This window comes from Copidosoma floridanum, unplaced genomic scaffold (assembly GCF_036245765.1).
Source record: "Copidosoma floridanum isolate Cflo_tuat_1 unplaced genomic scaffold, Cflo_Japanese_pri ptg000023l, whole genome shotgun sequence".
NCBI lineage: Eukaryota > Metazoa > Arthropoda > Insecta > Hymenoptera > Encyrtidae > Copidosoma > Copidosoma floridanum.
The window spans coordinates 1,357,283-1,378,167 of NW_028321900.1; the positions used below are offsets into that span (position 1 = coordinate 1,357,283).

The following is a 20,885-nucleotide window of genomic DNA, read 5'->3' on the forward strand; positions in this document are numbered from 1 at the left end:
TTTGGCTTGTTTTTCAATGATTCTCTTTTATTTGGCTTATATACAAATTATCAGTACGAAGAGATAAAGAAGAAAAAAATCAATAAGTCAGTTTTCATCTAGTTTCTTCTGTAATTAAGTACTGCACGCGAAGAGCAGTAGCAGACTACTGACTAAAACAGCGTTCGACAAGTGCACCTTACGCTAAAATTCAGTTAAAATTCTACTGTTTTACATAAAATGGGGCCAACACTTGCTGACTTTATGTATTTGGGATTAGTAGCTCTATTCGGTTGTCACTTGACACTTCCTAAAACCACGAACTACACAGTTAACTTTGTTATGTAACGACTTTCATGACGGATGACTCTTTTAGGACCCTTAAAATTTTATCATCAAGACAGACGAAGATAAATTAATTTATGCTACTCGTCACCTTACAGGACTCTCTAAAACGTAGGTATTGATTTTTGTGATGTTTGATTTTTCTGCGTAAAGTGAGTGTTTTTGATGTTAACTGAACTGAAATCAGTGTAAGCCCTTATGGTATTTTGTAATTTTTTTTTTACTTCATTGATTAAATAAAGGGCTATTTTTTTCCTTACCCACTGTTTTTACTTAAAAACACTGTTAATTGCACCAATTATTTTTTTTCAACAATCAAGCAAAAAATGCAACTTTTTTTTTTAAGAATGAAAGAACCATTTTTAATGCAATGAGTCTTACGTAATATATATAATTAAATTATTTTTAAAAAATTAGAATGCATGTTACTACTTTCATTAATAAGTAAATCAATTTATCTATTTTTTTTTATAAAGCTTTACAAAAATAATTGAAATATGTTGTTTAGTGATGGTAAAAATAACAAAATTTGTTTGTGCAAGTGTAATATAAAATGTCAAATCCACCACGACTTATACATTTATATTATTTAATGAATAATTATGTGTCAGACTTAAAGATTAAAAACACAGCTGTATAAAAATATTATTGGTCTTAAAATCATGTCATAAATAATATTCACAGATAAATTTATAATGTAAATTTCATAATATTAAGAAGGTGCATAATAAATTATTCAAGATAAGATAAATTATTTAATTTAATTAATTATTTATTGTAAACATTAAATATTCATACCGTATGTAAAATCATTTTCTAAATCCCCTTCTCGAGCGATTACAATAGTTGCTAAAGCATAACGATCTAAATTATCAGTTTGCGTTGCCTAAAATAAATAAAAATAAATTTCTATAAAATAAGTTTGTGGAAAATTATTCAAACATTAACACGAATTAAAAAAAAAAATTATGTAAAATGCTACTAACCTTACATTATACGTAAAATATTAGCTTTTCATTTACGATTACCTTAATGATAAGTGTTGCTGCTGACGTAAGTTCATGATCATAAAAGGAACGGGTTACTTCGATATCTGCAGTCTCCTTATTTATCGTGAGAAAAGGTAACGCCTGACCTAGAAGTGAATAGAACACAGGAGCTCTTATTCCTATGTCTTGATCAAAGGCTTTAATACGATCTGGTTTTACATGTAGAACCTTTCCCTAAATAATATTGTTATTAAATAAAAGAAAACATTCAAGAAGGATTGATTTACATTATCCCATAAAATTATAAATATCAATCATTTAATACAATGACTATTTATGTGACTCATTCAAACAGTTTTAGAAATAAACGATGATTGAAGACGTAAGCTGCATGTATTAGATAGATAACAATGATGCACAGCTAACTGTAGGAAAAGTATGAAAATTTTTTTGTAATTTTTGTAGCAGTAAAAATGTATCTCAGAATCCTTGTTTTAAGTCCCTGAAACTGTTAAGCTTTTTTAAATATATTGAAAAGTAAAACAAACAGCTGCTAACACGACACAAAGAATACAGGTAAAATGTTGGATCATTATGATTACAAGGAACTTTTTTTTTTTTTTTTACTTTTTTGTTCTATTTTTCTCAAGAAAACTAAAAACAGCATAAACTTCTTATGAAATTAAAGTAACGTGATACTAAGTTCACGACTCTTTACTCTTTTGTTCATACATCCACCACCAGTTTTTTTGTTTATGATCGTACGAACTTTCGTAAGTGTAGTCAAACTATCACATAACGTGCATGAGTGTTCTTGTGTCTGCATTGACAATTGTGTAGTAAAAAATTAACATAGAGTAATAGTGTATGTACATCTTCCTTTTCTTTGTGCCAAATTTAACTTGTTTGGCAAGACATCTTAAAGTATTGCTGTTAGTGTCACGATTTATCGGGTGGAAGATTGACTTGCTTGGTTTGGATTATTAATAAATTTTTGGTGACAATACATGTAAGTGTATTGAACGAAAACTTGGCATCTTTTACTTCTGCTTACTTTCCAAATATCTGATAAAAGTATTCCAATCGTTATGTCTAGTTTGTGTCGTATAGCTATCGGTGCACTAGTCATCCTAGTCAAACAGCCACTTGTCTCTTTTTATTGAAAGAAGAAGTAGATATTCTGTTTGTTCGTTTTCTTACTTTGTCCAAATTCGTAAATTGAGTAGTCAAAACAGGCTTTAAAACTTGTAAGATATCATAAAATATAATAAATATTTTTTTTGGAAAAATAATTGGTTTAAAGATAAGACTTGAAGTGTTTATTAAAACAAATAGATGTAAATCAAAAGTGTTAGTTATTTAGAGGGCTTATCTTAATATTGGACATTACCGTAACTACTGATCAATGACTGGCAGCTCTATACATTTAGTTTTTAATAGCATGAGTAATGTAATGTTATGTAGGAACAACTAGGTGTAATTTATGAAAAGTTATTGCCAAAAAATAATAGATTTAATAAGGAAAAGTCTAAATACAAACTAAATGAAATGGTGAGTGAAATTTAAAAAAAAAATAGTTCTGCAGTATTTTTTTGTGGTACAAAAGGCTTATAAAAAGCTTGAACTAAAATAAAATCTCGTTCCTGTAGCATTGACACAGCTAGTTTTTATCATCACGGTTACGAACGAGCCACGTTTTGTTGTATGTATAAAAAGTGAAACTGTCTTTTCATTTGCTGATGACATACATGAAAAAGCAAAAAAAAAAGAAAGGGTATTGAAGTGGTATTTGAACAGTTATCCCATACTGTGAGAGTTAGATATTCAAGTGAAGGTTAGATTTTAGGGTGAGTTAGAGGTTCGGTCAAAAAAAAATCTTTCCTCCGAAAATTTTATTTCTGTGATAGGCTGTAGTTCTTATTTCTCATCGGATACGGATGAATTTACTAATAATGTATGGATTGAAGAGCAAGGTTAAACATGTCACAGATTTTATAATAATAAACGGTGAATGTTAAATTAAAGGCATTTTTTCACCTCCAAATGTACGGTACCTACGATTTTACGTCTCGTAGTGCTTGGTAAAAAAAAAATCCCGCTAATTTTACTGAAGGTGCTCCAGTGACATTAAATAGTTTTGAGACATAATCCTGCCAGCTTTTTTGTTATTAAACAGCTAGTAATAATCAATCAGCAATAAAAAAAACTAAAAGTCATCAGTTAGTAACTCAACTTTTTAGTTTTTAGTACTGGTAAAATTATTTTATAGCTGATTTTTGCAACGTTATAAATCAAAACATTGTAAAAATTGTAATTTAAAATTTCAGTTTTTTAACATTATCTGCTTTTACGTTTTTTAATCAAAGTTTTTAAAAGTTCAAAATCCAATACGTTTTACTATAAAATTCATGAACCACAAGCAAAGATTTTTGTCTAATATTAAAGTTGACGTTACAAACAGTTACAAATGTGAGAACTTATTTGGCTACACTGAACATCACAGTACGGCTACATCAAATTTTCAAAAAAGATTTTTTTAAGGATATTAGGAATTTTATTGTAAATAGAAAAAAAATTCAGTTCATTTCGATCCCGATTAATTATAAAATTTGTTGTGACATATGTATTCACTTGTGTACGTAAGTTGTATGTATCTGTATTAAACCCTACTTGATGTGTTTTCGACAGCTGGCGTAGTCCTATACATGTATACCTATATTCATTTTGACGTGTGTCGATCGCATCGTACCTAGCGATAAGCACGAGAATTAACGATATTGCCCTGCTGGGAATTTAGCGAAACCACTGTGAAGAGTTTTCTACGTTGTAGCTTTGGTAAGTGCCTAACCTGATGTCTCCACGTGAAGCTGAATGGTAACGCCATGAGTCCCAATAGTGAAGGAACTCGCAATGGTGGCGAAATCAGAATTAGCTTTACCAAGTCAAGGTGAAGTTGAAAGAATTGATTGACTAAAGGTAAAGTGAAGTGGTTATCCCTGGACGAGCCGGCTTGGATGCAAGCGTCCTCGTCTCAGAATCCTCAGGGGGCAGTCATAAAAAATGACGGCACGGGTGTGGCAAGCCCGAGTGACCCCAAGCCAGGGAAAATGAGCGCCATTTTCTCTCAATGACGGTAATCAAATCTCATGCTTCAACGACTTCAACTAAGGCGTGAGCGGGAGAATGCTGCATGAAAGGAGACCCGGAACCGGAACTTGACCACCTGGTTGAGAGACTGAGGCTCAATAACCTTTCAGAAAAACGAAGCCCATAAAGAACACTGCGATTGGGGGAAGCAGGTTCTTCTGATCAAAGACCCAAAATTTCGTGCAACTCTTGCTTCCATGAGAACAGATGAACAAAAATCTGCTAGTGATTACAAGCAGGAGCGAAAGGCAAATAAGTGTGAAAAAGCGCAAAGAGCAACTGACTGACTCTCGCATGGACCCCTACGAGAGTAGCAGTGCCCTTCGCAAGACTAGAAGAGTGGATGACCCTTCTAAAGACAAATAAGGACCAAGGTCCAATTGCGATCAAAGCTGGGCTTGTCTCAGCTCAAGACCTGAAGCGCAGAAGCGACAGGCAAAGGTATGTGTCACCTTAAGTACACCACGGCCAGTCGAATCACTTGGTTAAGATTGTGAACTGAAAAGCGGACGATACGGAAAGCCTCTCTCCACTGAGATTGGGTGACCTGACAAAGAATCCGAAGTAAGGGATCATGCATGGGGCAGAACTTGACTGGCAGGCTGAGTGCCTAATTTTGAAAGCCGGCAGCAAACTAAAGCATTGCGGCCTATAAGAATGTGCGTTACCATTTATGGGACCAAGCACAAGTTCGAAAGGTAAGAAAGTATAGCATACAACAAATTGTCGACTACCCATGTTTATGCCAAATACGAACGCCTATGCGTTATTACGGTCACCATGCTTGTTGACCTCCCTTTGAACGCAACCTCGCCCTGAACTGCTCAAGGAAAGAAACTCTCCTTTGACAACCTTGATGCTGTCAGGACTGATGACGGGAGTGTTTACATAAGAAATAGGTCGTGAACGGATGGTGCGGACTCACAAACATTGAAAGCCGGGTGTGTGTGGCTTAAGGGTCCAGCCATCAGGGAGTTGTGTCCCTGTCCGTATTACATGCTGACCGTGTTGCTCCAGGTGGGAGCTTGCGAACGCGCCTCCTCGCGGTCCCCATGGACGCGATCATCGTTGAGGCTGTTGCCCAACGGTTGGCTCTGGAATGACTGATCAAGAGTCGGGACAGTTGATGATCGTGACTGAAGCGTTCGTCCCGATTCAAGCACAACGCCCATGCTACTCGATAAAATTTACCTTCAAGCGGCATGAGCAATGTGCTTGACACGACTAACGGGCACGTAAATTTTTCTAAGTCAGACCCCTGGCATGTTTCGCTGGGCGCTGGTGGTAGTTCTTCCAATTCCCCTAGAACTAGAAAGTGGCTGGAAACCCCTCACGGTGGTGACTGGTCTGAAATGGGGAGCAGTATCAGCCTTTTGGAGTATACCGCTGTGCGCTTCACTGCGCGTCGATCACCCTTCTGCCCTGCTGGGGAGCACTCGCGAGCAGCATCAGCAGACCGCGCCGCGCCTTTCTGCACAGCACACGTTCCGACTTTCTTATAATAAACACTTATATATTGTATATCTATTGCGTGTTTATTTTGTCATTGAACCTATCCCCCAATAAAATTCAATTTTTCAACACAGAGAAATGGATATAACTTTAACATTTTGTATTTAATAGTGTTCTATTTCATGTTAAATCATGTAAATCAGTAATCCTCACACACATCAGCAATGACACAAAAAAATTTTATAATCGAGTAACTAGATTTGATGTCTTATTTTTTGAACAAAAGGTGGTATGCATTTTAGCCCAAGAGCTGGGGTTTTGAAAAAAAATTAGTACTTGCCACTAATCTCACTAAAGTTGTAAAATCTTATAAATAGTTAAGATCCGAAGTGTTTTCGTAATTTAGTCTTGCCATGACAAGTCACATTAGTGAAAAACGATTTTTAAACGCACAAAATTTATACGTGCCCCACTGGGCAAAATAGATAGAGAATAGACAGTTTATGTAAAAAAGTGACATTGGTGACAAAATTAAGACTCATTCACTAGCAGAAAATTGACATTAAAGAGATCATATGTAATACATATATATCTTCAAAGTCTATTTTCTGTATACAGCTGATAAATTTGTGAACTCTCATTTCCAGAGCGCAGACAGAGATTGTCTGAGTTTTCTTTATTGTTGACTTTCAAAGTACCCACCACTAGATTTTAATGAAAGTAATTTTAAGTCATCATTTAACAAAGTGATAGTAAGTGTTTTTTACAATTTTTACACTGCGATGTAAGTTGTCTGAGCAAAACTTTATGGTAAATATATGTTGGATCTGAACTAGTTATAAGGTTTTTCTCCTGTTGTGAGGTTGATCACAGATAGTAATTTTTAACCTTACGTGTATACCATCTCTCAGGCTAAAGACGGTATATCACGTCAAATTGTTCAAGTATAATGTCTTTTGTTAACAATAATGTCATATTTCAAAATGATTAAACTGTATATATCAGCAAGAAATACCATCTTAGAAAGGATTAATTTTGTTGTCAGATAGAACAACGATTTAAACCTAAACATTTAATATAAACACAAAAGTACGGTAAGATTTAGAACTTTTAAGTTACATCGACTTGTTTGTATTGGAAAAAATAAACGTGTAAATACTTAGTGTCAAACTTGTAAAAAAATTTTTCTTGTATTGAAGTTCTTAAGATTTTTAACAAAATCTATTTCCAACATTTAATATAGCCATACCGTAAGGCTTACAGTAGCCAAATAAATTTTTTAATAAATACATTGAATTTCAAAGTTGTAGAAATTTTCATTTTAAAAAAGGTAATAGATGATGTTGGAACGTTAGGATTTTAAATGGCAGTTTTAACACTTTTTTGTTATATAACTTGGTGAATGACAGGTAACTTAACCCTTAATTTTTCTTTTAAGTAAGGAAAAAAAATACGAGAAAATCAAGAGCTTATACCTAAAATAACAACTGATGGCAGTGGCAGTGATGGGACATCATTTCTTCATGGCGTGGGGGTTTTGGGGCATCAGTCAAGTCAGACGATGAGGCCTACAGAATGCCATTTAATCGCATCTCATAATACTGTATGTCTGGCTTACGAAGACGTGGTGGGCTAAATAACCTTACTACCACTGAGGAGGCTAAACGGTAATACTTCAGCCAGGGTGGACGAACTCGCGCGCTGCTGGGGATCCGCGTATGCCTATTGGCCTGTCTTTGGAGCACTCGTCATAAACTAAAAAAAGCATGCACTATACGTACACAGTTTGTAAAACACTTTCTCACACAATGCCAAGACAGTCCCCTTGGAGATCTAAGGGAAAGGGCCAGCTGGTCTAATCAAGTGGGATCGTTTTTTTAAACGGAGAAAGATACTGCCCCAATTTACACCCTTTCCAGTATATTTATTGATTTAAAAAAGGGAAGCACTGTCTTTTATGGGGCAATGCAAAACAATTAAGGTCATAAAAACCAAACAAGAAAAAGGATTATTTATTGACATCTTTCGTTTAAGGTGATTATGAATCCACAGCACCAGTGGCTGTGTCAGCCGAAGAACAGGCATCATTATCACGTGGCCACACAAACGTAGTTATGGACCGGGATACCTATTACAGTGCTGCAATAGAATGGCTAGAGGAGATACCTTCCAATAAGAAACATCCACAGATATACCCCACGTTGTTACCTTGCCACGAGCATGAGAGGCTGTTAAGCACAGCAGGTAAAGTAAGTTATGTCAGTGCTATTAGCTTCTTAATAAACAACTAAAAGATGAACGTGAATCACACTAATATGATGGAAACAAAGCTTGAGGATAAATAAACAAAGAAGGACCTTGACCTTACAGAACTTGTAAAATAAAATTAGAATGATAGTGGACGCGTCTACAATAATGTTTTTTTAATAGCGATGCCTATTAAAGAAAGCATGAAAATGGCTGTTCACCTACTCTAAAATTTAGAGGAAAGTCGCAAAAGGACTAAAATAAAAATAGAATTTCATCTAAAGTAAGTTGATGCTAGCCTCAAGAGGAAGACATATCGGTAAGAGAAAAAAGGTAGGATCACGCGCTTGATGGGAATACTGTTTACAAGTAGCGTGCTGGCAGACAAGAGGAACAGAAGCCCTAAAAATTAAAAAAATATTTCTATTCCTCTTTACAAAGAAAAAAGCAATATCAAAAAAGGCCACGATATTGTCCCAAAAATCATAGTGACTGCCAGCAGGAATGACAAACAAAAAGTCACAAAGAGGAAAAAGAGAATCTTTGTAAAGATAGTGGAAGGGCAGAGCTTTGACGAAATCTTAAAGAAGATAAGGAGTAAATTGAAGCCGGAAAGGACTTAGATCACAGTTGAAGGAGTCACTACAAATAACAATGGAAATCATCTCCGCAAAATTAGAGAAATAAAGGATAGACGTGTCCTTTTAAGCAGTTTATCTAATACCGTGGAAGAGTGATTTTTCGTTAAAGAGGATGAGAATAGGGTAACACTCGAATGACTGAGAAGGTTGACCTTAAACTTGACTTAAGTTAAATCCTTTATTGCTCACTACAGATAAGAACAGTGACACTGCGAGGAGCAAATGAGATAAGGCAGAATCTAGTTCTAATAATCACTCGAGAGGCTGAATGTCTAGCATTTAGAAAGGCACTAGAAAAAACTTAAAGCAAGGTGCCTACAAGGCGTAGATGAAGTTTTAAAGGTGATAAGCAGGATGACTATTGCAGGTCCAAGCTGCGTTGACTTACCCAAGCCATCAACAAGAAAGAGCAATGGAAATCGATGCTCTCACAAAACAGCAAATGACTAGATGACATAAAAAGAAGGTGACATCATGATTGTGATAAACACTTAAATGCAAGGCCACATAAGTAGTCAACACTTCACTGTCCTTGCTTAAAATTTACCAACACCGTCAGACTACCAGTCCCCTACAGGGCAGGAGTTTTGCCCTCTTCTATCGTGCGTCAAGGCATTCTGAATGGCCTCGCATACAGATAAAAAAAGACTACAAATAAAAGTAATAATAATAATGATAAAAATTATAAGAGTGCTATTATAAGAATCATTATATTAATACCTCTCAGTGTTATTATGATGACTAAAAAAATGATAATAATAATAAAAAAAATAATAATGATAACAATGATAATAAGAACAATAAAAATAATGATAAACATTTTTACAATAATACTAATAACGATAGCAATAATTTTAATAGTTTTAATGATACTTATAAAAATCATAGTAATAACAATAATAATAATAATAATAATAATAATAATAATAATATTTAAGGTAATAATGACAATAATAAGAATAAAAATAGGAACAATAATGATAATAATAATAATAATAATAGAAATAAAAAAAACAATTGTCATAATAATAATGGTATCAATAATGATAAAGATCTCTCGGGCTAAGGCAGTTGGCCTATAGGGCACATCCTCTGGGTGGTGGATAAAGGTTGGCTTACCACAGCTGCATGGATCCTAGCCACTGTGGCGGTTGAAGCTGATTGGGTTAAATAAAATAAATTAGTTTCTGGAAACTAAAACGTCGAGGAAAGAGTCTCGTAAAAGAATCTAGGGTAATGATCATAATATTTGTTATGATTATGATAATAATAATGATTATATTAATAAGAATAATAATGATAATAATAGAAACAATTACTGTCTTTGTATCTTGTTTATTTTGAAAAGTTAAAGTTATTTGGTATTTGGTTCATCAATGACTTATAATCAGTCTGTAAAAATTCTATTGAATGATATGATTAGACCAGCCAGAAAAAAGGTCATTATCCAGTACTGGCTGAGCTAGTGGCAGTAGCATATTAGAGATCTATTTTTACTAGTTAGAAATAAAACAAGAAAAAGTTTTTTAGTCTAGCAGAAATCCTTAAAACGATGAAAAAGACACCTGCTCGACAAGAAGTGACTTTGAGATTAAGAATGATGGCTGGATTAGCCCTTATAAAATCTGCTTAGTTCTTAAAGACTACTTTTAAAAAATACTTAAGGAAATATTGACAATACTCAATCTTGAGGATGTATTTGTAAGTTTGCGTTACCTGACAGCTGTCAAAAAAAAAAGAAAAAGATGACTGTGCAACTAAAGACTAAAACGCAGCTAAAAGAAGCAAAAGTAATAACGATGAGTACAAAAAAAAATTCAAAAAGGTTCTCAATAGAAGAGAGCAGACGGCAACCATTTGGTATGAGAAAATATTCACCAAAAAAAGAGTCAGGAAATATTCCACCGATTGAAAAAAAAAAATTATTATTTTACAAAACGATACAAAAAAGTTATACGAGGTGAAAAAAATGAACAAGGTTATTTTGATAAAACAACTAGGAAGAGAACCTTTGCAGAAGTACTAAAGGCATGTAACAAAGACAACGATTTTTAAAAAATATTAAAATAAAATTGCATTGATAAGTGCAAAGAAAAGGTTTTTAAAAGCTGTCCACAGAACTAGGAACATTCATCACATAGCAAGATCTGTCATACTTCTGGTAGAAGTTAGAAGAGTGACAAACCTAAGCCACAAGGCGTTGAACTTTAAATTATCAGAAAAAAATTATTAAAAGTGATAATATGAATAGTATCAATCATTTTAACAATAGTAATAATAGTAATGATATTAATAATAATACTTATAATTATAACAATAATAATGATAATAACAGTAATAATAATAATTTAAGTTATAATAATAATAATAATGAAAATAAAATTATTAACAAAAATACTTATAAAAACAAAATATTGAACAAAAGTTGAATAAGGACATATTTATATAAAATTTTTTGTGTGAGTGGCATTATAACCCTCAGCAGCAGTTGATGTGCCAGTGACAAGACCAGCGTTGTCATTATGCAATCACACAAAAATAGTGGTAAACTTAACTAACTCATGTTGGTATATTCTGTAAAAGCTACAGAATGCAATTTCAGAGAAAGAATACTAACAGAAAGGCCTTACATAATCTGTCGAAGAAAACATATGGATTAGGAAAAAAGACAGGTTTGCAAAAACATGCTGTCAGGCATGAAATACAAGAACTCTAAAACTTTGGAGAAGATTCCTTATCCCCTTTTTTATGAGAAAAAAGTTGAAAGAAATTTATTATGTATGATCTATAAAGATCCATCCCAAAAAAATAATAAGGGTGATAGTAGTAATCATTGTTATCTTAACTATAATAACAATAAAGGTAATAATAATCATTGTAATGATAATAATGATGAAAATGACAACAATGATAGTGATTGTAGTAATCATAGTAACTATAATAAAAATATTGATGATGACAATAATGACGATGACAATAATAAAGATGGTAATGATCGTGCTAATGTAATGATGTTAATCGTTAAGTCCATAAGGATAATAGTAATAATAGTGATGATAGTAATGGTAATAATAATGATGTTGATAATAATAATAAGAATAATAAACATGATACTTAGACTGATGATAATAATAATGCTCATCATGATAATAATGATGATGACGAAGACGATAACGATGACGATAACAATAACGATCGTTATTTTTTATTAAGATTTCACTATATTCTCACAACAATTTTTTTTAACATATTCAGTGCATTTACAGGCGTGTGAAGATAACAGACCGTTTTTAATGGATACATTTATACATGTGTTTGTTTGTAAAGTCATAGCCTGGATGTTAATCATGATTAGCGAGATTAAGGACATTGACTTTAAAATACTAGATACATCAATTTTTTTTATTACTTTTATTGTTAAAAAACTGTGTATTATTATTTCTCAAAACAAGAAATTTATTATGAAACTTTAGAAACCACTAATTACTAATCAGATGAAAAAAAATTGCTCAAATTCCTGGGGTAAGTTTTTCATACAGAAGATGTAAGAACAGCTCAATGAAAATGCCAGATGTGACATTTCCTTGTTTTCCAGTAACAAATAGTATCCCGTCAATAAGAAATACTTGTGATAGTTAGAAACTAATTTTGTTCTATAAAATATATTCTATAATTTTTTATGCTACATGTCACGCTGGTGTTAGCTATTTGTCATGAAAATTCATTTTATTTGCGAGGCTTATATAGAATAACGTGACACGATAACTTTTTTTTGTATTTTATTGTGCAGGAATACGTCTGTTGGATGTTTATTGAATGTACTTTCCACTTGAATAGCCTATACGTTGGAGATCATTATTCTAGTACTTACGGATCATTTTACAAAAACTGGCATATATTAAGGGCTAGGATCAATAAATTGGTACTAAATCATTAAAATATATTTTCATATGGTCCGTAACCAAAATGAGTTAAATTCTTCAGGCCCTGCTAGATTTAAACGAAAAAAATTTGATTTTCTTATGTTATTTACAAGTATGAGTTGTATAACGGGCTGACATGAAATCTTATTATAATTAAGATAGAAGCACTGTTAACAAATCTTTGGCTTTTTTTAGTATTTATATTATCCGATTACCGTTGAGATCTTTACAAGTCACTGTCCAAGTTTATTATCTATTAAAAGAAATACAAAGCGTTTTTAGATAGCATCACTGCGTATTAAAAAAAAAATAACCATTACATGCTTTTATAAATTTGTTGTTTAATCTTTATACACTGTAAAGTACAAGATAAAGGTTAAGCTTGCTCTTATATTGTACTTCTATCACATATGGAATAGCTGTATTTTAATTGCCCACGTTCTGTCGATAGTTACTCGACATTTTATAGAGTTACTAGCTCTCAGTTTTTTTTTTAGGGAGACATTTACAAACTCACGAGCCTAGGCTTACTGGTATGGAAAAATTTAAAAAAGACCTGTACAATATTTTTTATTTTCGTAGAATATGAAACATCTAAGTCAGAATGCCAAAACTAAATTGTTTACATTTGTAAGAGCATTTTCCGTTGAAATTCTTAATTCACCAAATTTTGGACCCACTACTGAAACACTATCCATATCTCAAGTAATTTTTTCTCTTCTCTTACTGCATGAGAATTTTGATTCATAACTTCACTTTTCTATGCCACTAAAAAAAAAATTATGATTAATACGTATCTTGCTTAAAAGCTTCATGAAAACTGCAAATTAACGAGTCAGACAAAAGTCCGTAAGGCTTATTTAGCCAAATTTTTACAACTAAATTTATACTTTTTTAAAATCCAAGTTTTTCTGTGCAGAAGACGTTGCCTGATTATTTAAAAAGTTTCCAGATTGATATGTCCTTACATAACGTTGTAATCGACTAGGACAAAAAATGTAATTCTTTTTATGGGATGGCCCGTACGTCAAAAATACATGACAAATCGCTAATTATAAGATCTTAACTTATTGAGACTGAAGTACTGAGAGAAAAAGTAACAAAAAAAACACCCTTTGAGGAATCAACTAAGGAGTTACAAAATTATTACTTACGTTATCAATACCATTAATTTACTTTTTTATGTGAAAACATTTTATACGAGGTTTGGACTTTCCACTTGGGAAGTAAAAATTTTCAAAAGATAACGCTTTTTCTCTCATACCTATATTGACGTACTAAGGTATACCGTTCTCTTTCTCTTTCTCTTAAGGAGCGCTGAGTTTACGCTACTGCCAGCCAAAATATATAGGTATACTATGTCATATTTGGCTACAAGCAGCTAAGCATACATGCACATTTATATACATACAGATGCTGTGCATGGCCTCTGGCCAAGCCATGCTGTGCGCATACAAATTTTAAGAAAAAGTAACACTCGCATATTAGCATGTTAGTATGATGGTAACTATGACAGCTAGAGTATGATCCTAAAGTGTGTAAAAGAATACCTGCTACAACTTTTACAAACGTTGAAAAACGCCGTGATTCATATATATCTAGAATACTTTAGTAATCATTACTCTTAAACATGAGTTATATTGTAGTATTAAAAGAGCAACTTGGTCTCAACGACATTACTGCCACAATCTAGTCTAACATATGAAAAATAAAAAGTTGTCGTACAGAAGTGTCATTTATGGCAGGACAGGGACTTTTCTACTACTCAATAAAGGTCCATCCCAAAAACTCCCCCTGCAAAAAAAAAATTTAATGCCAAAAATGTGTCAAACCCAGTGGAATGTGTCGACACTTATACATAACATATCAGTCACGCCTTGAGTATGTTTTCACATTTTCCAAGAGTCACCCGTAACACTCCCGACTGGTTTTTATTTTTTATACTACTTTTGCTGTATCTTATGAACTCACTTTGTAATTATATTCTCATGGTTTTTTTGGATTAAAATGATTAAATATTAACAAAACACGCTAACATTTATGTACAAGCTTATAAGAAACAAGGTCGTAACAGTGATACGTACTGAAATACTTAGTAAAAAAAATTGCCATATTCAATCAAAGAATGCTTTTTTTCGTATTTATATGTCGTTTCCATCTTTTTTTTCACTATCACTCTCTTAGCAGTTTTGAACAAAGCATCCTTAGCAGAGTACAAACCGTCAGAATTCTTACTCAACCACTATCCGTATTGTGATTAAAGGTCATTAGTTCTCTGCTTCTGAAATTTTGAATTACAACAACCTAAGATTGTCTAATTATTATCATGGAGTTCTCTTTTTTAAAAAAATAGAGAAAATTAAGAAAACTGATCGATAATGTAAGGACAAAGAAAACTAATAGATGTTACTCTAGGAGAATTAAGACATCGAATAACCTTTACAATTTAATAGAAGCCTTATTGACTTTTTTCAAGATAAATACAAGAACTGCTCTTTTAGTGCAAAAAGTACGATGCAATAGTATAAATGTTTTTATTTCTGTAAAAAGGATCGCTTTAAAGTCCTGGCTATGCTCATTCTTAAATGTTTCTTCTACACTTGAGTTCCACACTTTTTATGACAGCATAGTATGCGTTTCTTTGTATTTCCATTAACTAAAAAAAATATTTAAAACTATCGTAGAGTAACTTTTAATTCATAGAAAGTCTGCCTAAATGTTATTTGTCCTTATAAAATGTACTTCGTCTTCTGCAAAATCTGTCATTTAAGAAAAAAGTCTGTTGTATTATTCTAAAATGCGATTATTTTAGACGTACATTTTCAGCATTAGAAAATTGCAGCCCAATAATATAAAGTAGTAGAAGTTTTCAGTCAGAAAATTGAACAATATCTCCTACAAACGATGAGAAGAATTATAATTTCTTATGTTACTTAAAAACAGACTTGTTTTGTATTCGTACTCATATAAGGCATCTATACTTGTTTGAAATTTATGATAAAAACTTTAAAAACAAGAATTGCATGGTTTTTGTTGGAAGGTGATAAAGTAGAAGCTGGATATTTTTTGCCTATTATACACGTGTGTGCAGATTCATTAGTTTAATTGGAAAATGTTTTTAATAAGAAGAAATGTCAATTTTAATTACTTAACGTTTCTACAACCCAGGAGATTTGAGCTTGATATAAAAAAGAAGTTAGTTTTTTTAAATAAAAGCTTGTGGTGCGTGTGTGAGCGCGCGCGTGTGTGCATTTTTCTGTGAACTAGAGAAGCAGAAAGATAATTTTTTCCTAACTGTTACATTGCTTACGTTTCAGAAGTTTTGATCTAAAAAAATATTTTATGTTTAAGAACTAGCTAGCGTGAAAAATGATTCTGACAATCTAGAAATAATAAATCTTCAGCAAAATGGGCAAAATGACTTTGGAGAACAATCCTCTGCTCTGACCACTTAAGTCCATCTGATTTTTGTATTCATGAAGTTGGAAGAAAAGTCTTACGAAATAATTGCATACTACTTAGCATCAATAATATTATTGAAAGAACGGTTAACGATATTGCCACACTGAAACTCAAGCTTATTAAAGTAAGAAACAATGATTTCAGTACAACAATTCAACAATGTGATGATAAAGTCAATTTTTGAGGTGCTGCTAGCTATAGTGAAGCTCTTGGTAATCATAGAAGTAGGGATGTTGTTAGTGGCAATACGCCTGTACGGAATAATACAAATAATAACGAGATTAGATGTAAATAAAGTTTAACCCAAATAAAAAAATCTTATGCTAGGTTTTGAAGAAGTATCATTAACTTACGGAAACAAACCAAAATTATTAACAAAATTACAGTAATAACGATTAAAAATATAAGGTCGTTAAGAAATATTTAAAAGGTTATCGTCAGAACCAATAAAACTGTTAACTAATGGTAAAATCATCATGCAGGCGTCTTAGTACTGCAACAAAAACTCTGTAACTTCGTTCAAATATAGTTGTATCATAGAAATCAGATTCTATAATAGGACAAAGATAAAAAAGAGTTTGCTCTATAATTGTGTTTTAAGTAACGAAAAGCATGTAAATATCTTTGCAAACAAAAATACATCGCATTGGCTTGTAAATTGTTACTAAAATAGTGGGTAAATAAACCAAGTCTGTGTCCAGACATACAAAGTATTAGTAGGTAAGCTTGAAGGGTTCTGGCTCACCTCCCTGGGGAGGCTGTAGCGTGAAGGTTCTGGTTTACCGAGGGAGGAGGAGTAGCTTGAGGGTTCTAGCTCACCGAGGGGGGAGCTGTAGTGCGATGGTATGGGGCTCCGAAGCTGGGGTGACTGCTGTGGAGGAGGAGTGCCGCACGTGTAAGAGGTCATGGGTCCACCATGCTATTGCTCGAGCTTATCCGCGCTCCCCCTTCTAGTGTCGGATTATTCTCTAGACTCGCTTTGGAATGAGACCACTTACCTACGCGCATGAAAAAGCACACTTGTGTATGGGCATCCATAAGTGATAATGCTGGATGGTGTCTGGCTTACTCCGGCTCTAAGGGAGAGAACGATACCATATGTTGTACTGGCGAGGAGGCTCCCACTTTGACCACTCACCTATACGCGCATGCATGAAAATGCACATATACATACATGCATGTATGAGCACGCGTGCCCGTGCTAATATTTTCCAAGTAATCACACCAATATCCACTCACTCGCTCAATGCTTATCCATTTGCTTGCTATTTTTTTCTTGAGAGCGGACGCATAGAGTTATGGGCTTTTAAATAAACACAAAAAATATTTTAATACGTATATATTATAAAAATACAAATCTTAAAAGTAAGCTTATAGATGAGCTTGCAAACAAAACTTGATACGTATATTTTTGAGAACACAGGTATTTGAACACCCATTCCAATATTATTAATTAAGCATCTGAGGTAAGAAATCCCTTCGCCATGTGGCACAACTCCTCACACTCATCTTTGTCGCAATATATCTTACACCAATAAACACCAATAAATACTGTCTTTGCAGCAGTAATTCTAAAAACGACACAAGACCTGCATGAGCCCGTGTAAAACCTTCTGTCGCTTCGGTTTTACCGATCAGGTGGTAAGCAGCACATAATGGAATTTCCATATCCTTGTGGTTACTATACAATCATGTCTGGTAATATCTTAAGTTGTTGCACTGCCTACCTGAATGAAGGGATATTACACCAACTTCACATAAATTTAGTTTCTTAAGCTTTAGATTCGCGATGTTTCTATTCCAACTTTTTTTTTTTTTTCTCTTAAGGTGATATATGCTTGCGTATATCGCAGTCTGTAACATCCTCATACATTGAATATTCATCCAAAATCTTGTTGCAATATTGCATGACGTTTATCAGAAACAAATGAAAATCGTGATGGAGAGAATACATTTTCTGAGATTGCTGCTGATATCACTGCTGCTGCTGATACTACTGCTGTAAAAAAAAAAATAAAAATATGAAATTAAGAAATGACATTTATTTTTAAAAAAGACACTTGCACTTTTTTGCGCTTTTTTAAAAGTACAAACTCATGAGTTACTTTGAGCTTTGAAATCCAAATTTTAAGGTCTCTATGTATTCCCATCAGTTATAAGTTCTGGACATACACAATTCACTTGTCTTACTGAAATGTCCTATACATGCGCACACATATTGATGCGTGATACTTGAATTTTACACTTTTACTTAATTTATCAGCATCTTAACTGAAGTATATGAGCAAAGCGCCTTAAGAGGATCGGGATGAAAAACTAATACTTATAAATAGTTTTTTTGTGATCATTTTATTGATGCATATAAAATAATGTTATTTCTATTAGGTGGTGGTGATCAAAATTGGTTGACTGTATTTTAAATTTCTATAAATTTACTTTATATAAGGAATAGCTTATCTATCAAGCCTTATTTTTTTTTAATATACTTGCTTTTAAAGCTGCAGAATTCTTCACAGCACAATAGGCTGATTTAAATGTATGATTTGTACATGTCACATGAATCATGTTAATATTTTGTTTTAGTGACAGTTAATATATTGTTTTGGTGACAAACATACTCCAAAGTTGTGAATGAACCTAAGAGAGAGAAAATAGTCCTTTAGCTCTTATTTATTGTCTTTTATTTATTATACATCGCATTTTATGAATTATATCCCTATCGGGGAGCACTTGACAAAGACATTCCGTTTTTTCAAGTCCTTTAACATAAATAACGTCATCCTCTTTAACAATAAACTAAAAAATAATTATTAAATTTTAATAGGGCACTTCTCCAGAATTTCAAACGAGAACATGGTAATAACACTCAAACCAGAGATTTTTACGCTTAGTTTAAGGCTTTAGCTAGCCCCAAGGATGGAAGGGGCTTAAAACGAAATACTGTTGGTGTATTACTTTTTTCCTTTAAAGGTAGAATTGCTACCCCTTAAAAAATGTATTCGTTAAATAAAGTCTTAAAGCCTTGCGTATTAAACCATCTTTAAGCTAGTACAAATAACAGTTAACTAACATTAATACTCACTTACAACCTCTCTTTATACATTATACATATATTATATTTTCTTTGTTACCCCACCACTACGTAGCGCTTTTATCTATGTAACCAGACAGCTAAAAACATATGCCAAAGCACCGTAGGAATTATTTGAGGTCATTAGCAATCGGTGACCGCTTCATGGAGCGACTATCTAATAGTTCTGCTAATACTGACTGTGTAAAAAATTTTTTAATTTTTGTTAAATAGTGTAAGTAAAACATCAACGACTGTTGAATAGTAAAAATACAACAAAAATTTAATATAAAGTTGATACTAGCATATTAGTGCTTGAAAGTATTAAAAAACATTAAAAATTTGTGAAATTGTCATCGCACATTAAGCAAAAATTATTAAATATTGAGTGTGTCATAACAGCTTTTTTAAAAACATTTCTTAAAAAATTGAAATCAAGAAATGATTTTCATAGCAAACTATATGATGCACACATAAGTACTGAGGACTATATATATATGCTTTAACTACATGCAAAATATTTAATACAGCAAATCTCGGACAGTATTCAGATTTTTACCTTAAGACAGATGTGCTTCTATTAGCAAAAGTTTTTGAAAACATTAAAAGTAATAGTCTAGAAGTATACAAATTAGACGCTGCTCACTATTTTACAACAGTAGGCTTTTCTATTGACCTTGATAGTGATGAAAGAAAAAAAGCTCAAAATGAGTTTGAAAAATTTTTTTCAAACTTTTCAATAATACTTATAAAGAATGAAAAAAAGTGAATCGATGTTAAGCTTTTAGACCACTGGGATGAGTGTTACGGTGCAGGCGCATATATTGGTAAGCCCAACTTTTATTGCTGTGATCTTTTTGATGAAAACTTTGTCAATTTAGTTTCAACGATTCGAAGTAATAATGAGAAAGCCCGTATATATTCGGCTTAGTGGATTGGACTTGTCTTAAATGCTTGTATACTGCTACCATGATAATGATATTATTTCGAAACTAAAAATCGATTGCAAACTGTTGTTTACTGATACAGACAGTTTGATATACAAAATTAAATATAATGATTTTTACGAAATTATGAAAAACGACTTTCAGGAATTTGATACATTTAACTATCCCAGAGATAATAAATACAAAATTCCGCTTAAAAATTAGAAAATCGTAAGACTTATAAATGATGTGTCTAATAGTAATATTACTTTAAAATTTGTCGGTCTTAAAAGTGAAATGTATAGCATTTTTGTTGAGAATAGAGACATAATGAAAAAAGCAAAGGATGTTAAGAGCATTGTTGTTAAAGCCACTGTTGATTTTGATGATTATATTGGTTGCCTACGTTATTAAAACATGAATATTAATTAAGGGCAAATTAAAATTACATCTCGTCTGGACTAGATTAACACTGAAAAACGAAAAAACAGCTCTTAGCTCTCGTGATGATGAGCGATGCATTTTCTCTAATATCACTGACACATTGCCCTGGGGGCTTTATAAAGTATGTCAAAAACGGCAAGATAGAGCGGTATAAAAAGAGAAAGCTTACCAAAATAAAGAAAACATATTAAGTCCAAGAAATAAGAGTCATGCTTATACATTACCGAGTGATCATAAAACAAAAAATAGAAAATCGAGAT

General features: G+C 32.7%; 1 protein-coding gene across 1 annotated transcript in view; it reads right to left on the reverse strand.

Moving 5' to 3' along the window:
• The window catches only part of Cad96Cb (protocadherin Fat 4-like Cad96Ca), an 898,994-nt gene that overhangs the window by 668,044 nt on the left and 210,065 nt on the right, over nucleotides 1–20,885 (reverse strand). The window contains exons 7-8 of the mRNA XM_089595008.1: nucleotides 1,353–1,547; nucleotides 1,123–1,210 (exon numbers count right to left, since the gene is read on the reverse strand). Of these exons, the coding sequence (XP_089451134.1) occupies nucleotides 1,123–1,210; nucleotides 1,353–1,547 (283 nt within the window). The remainder of the gene's footprint in view (nucleotides 1–1,122; nucleotides 1,211–1,352; nucleotides 1,548–20,885) is intronic.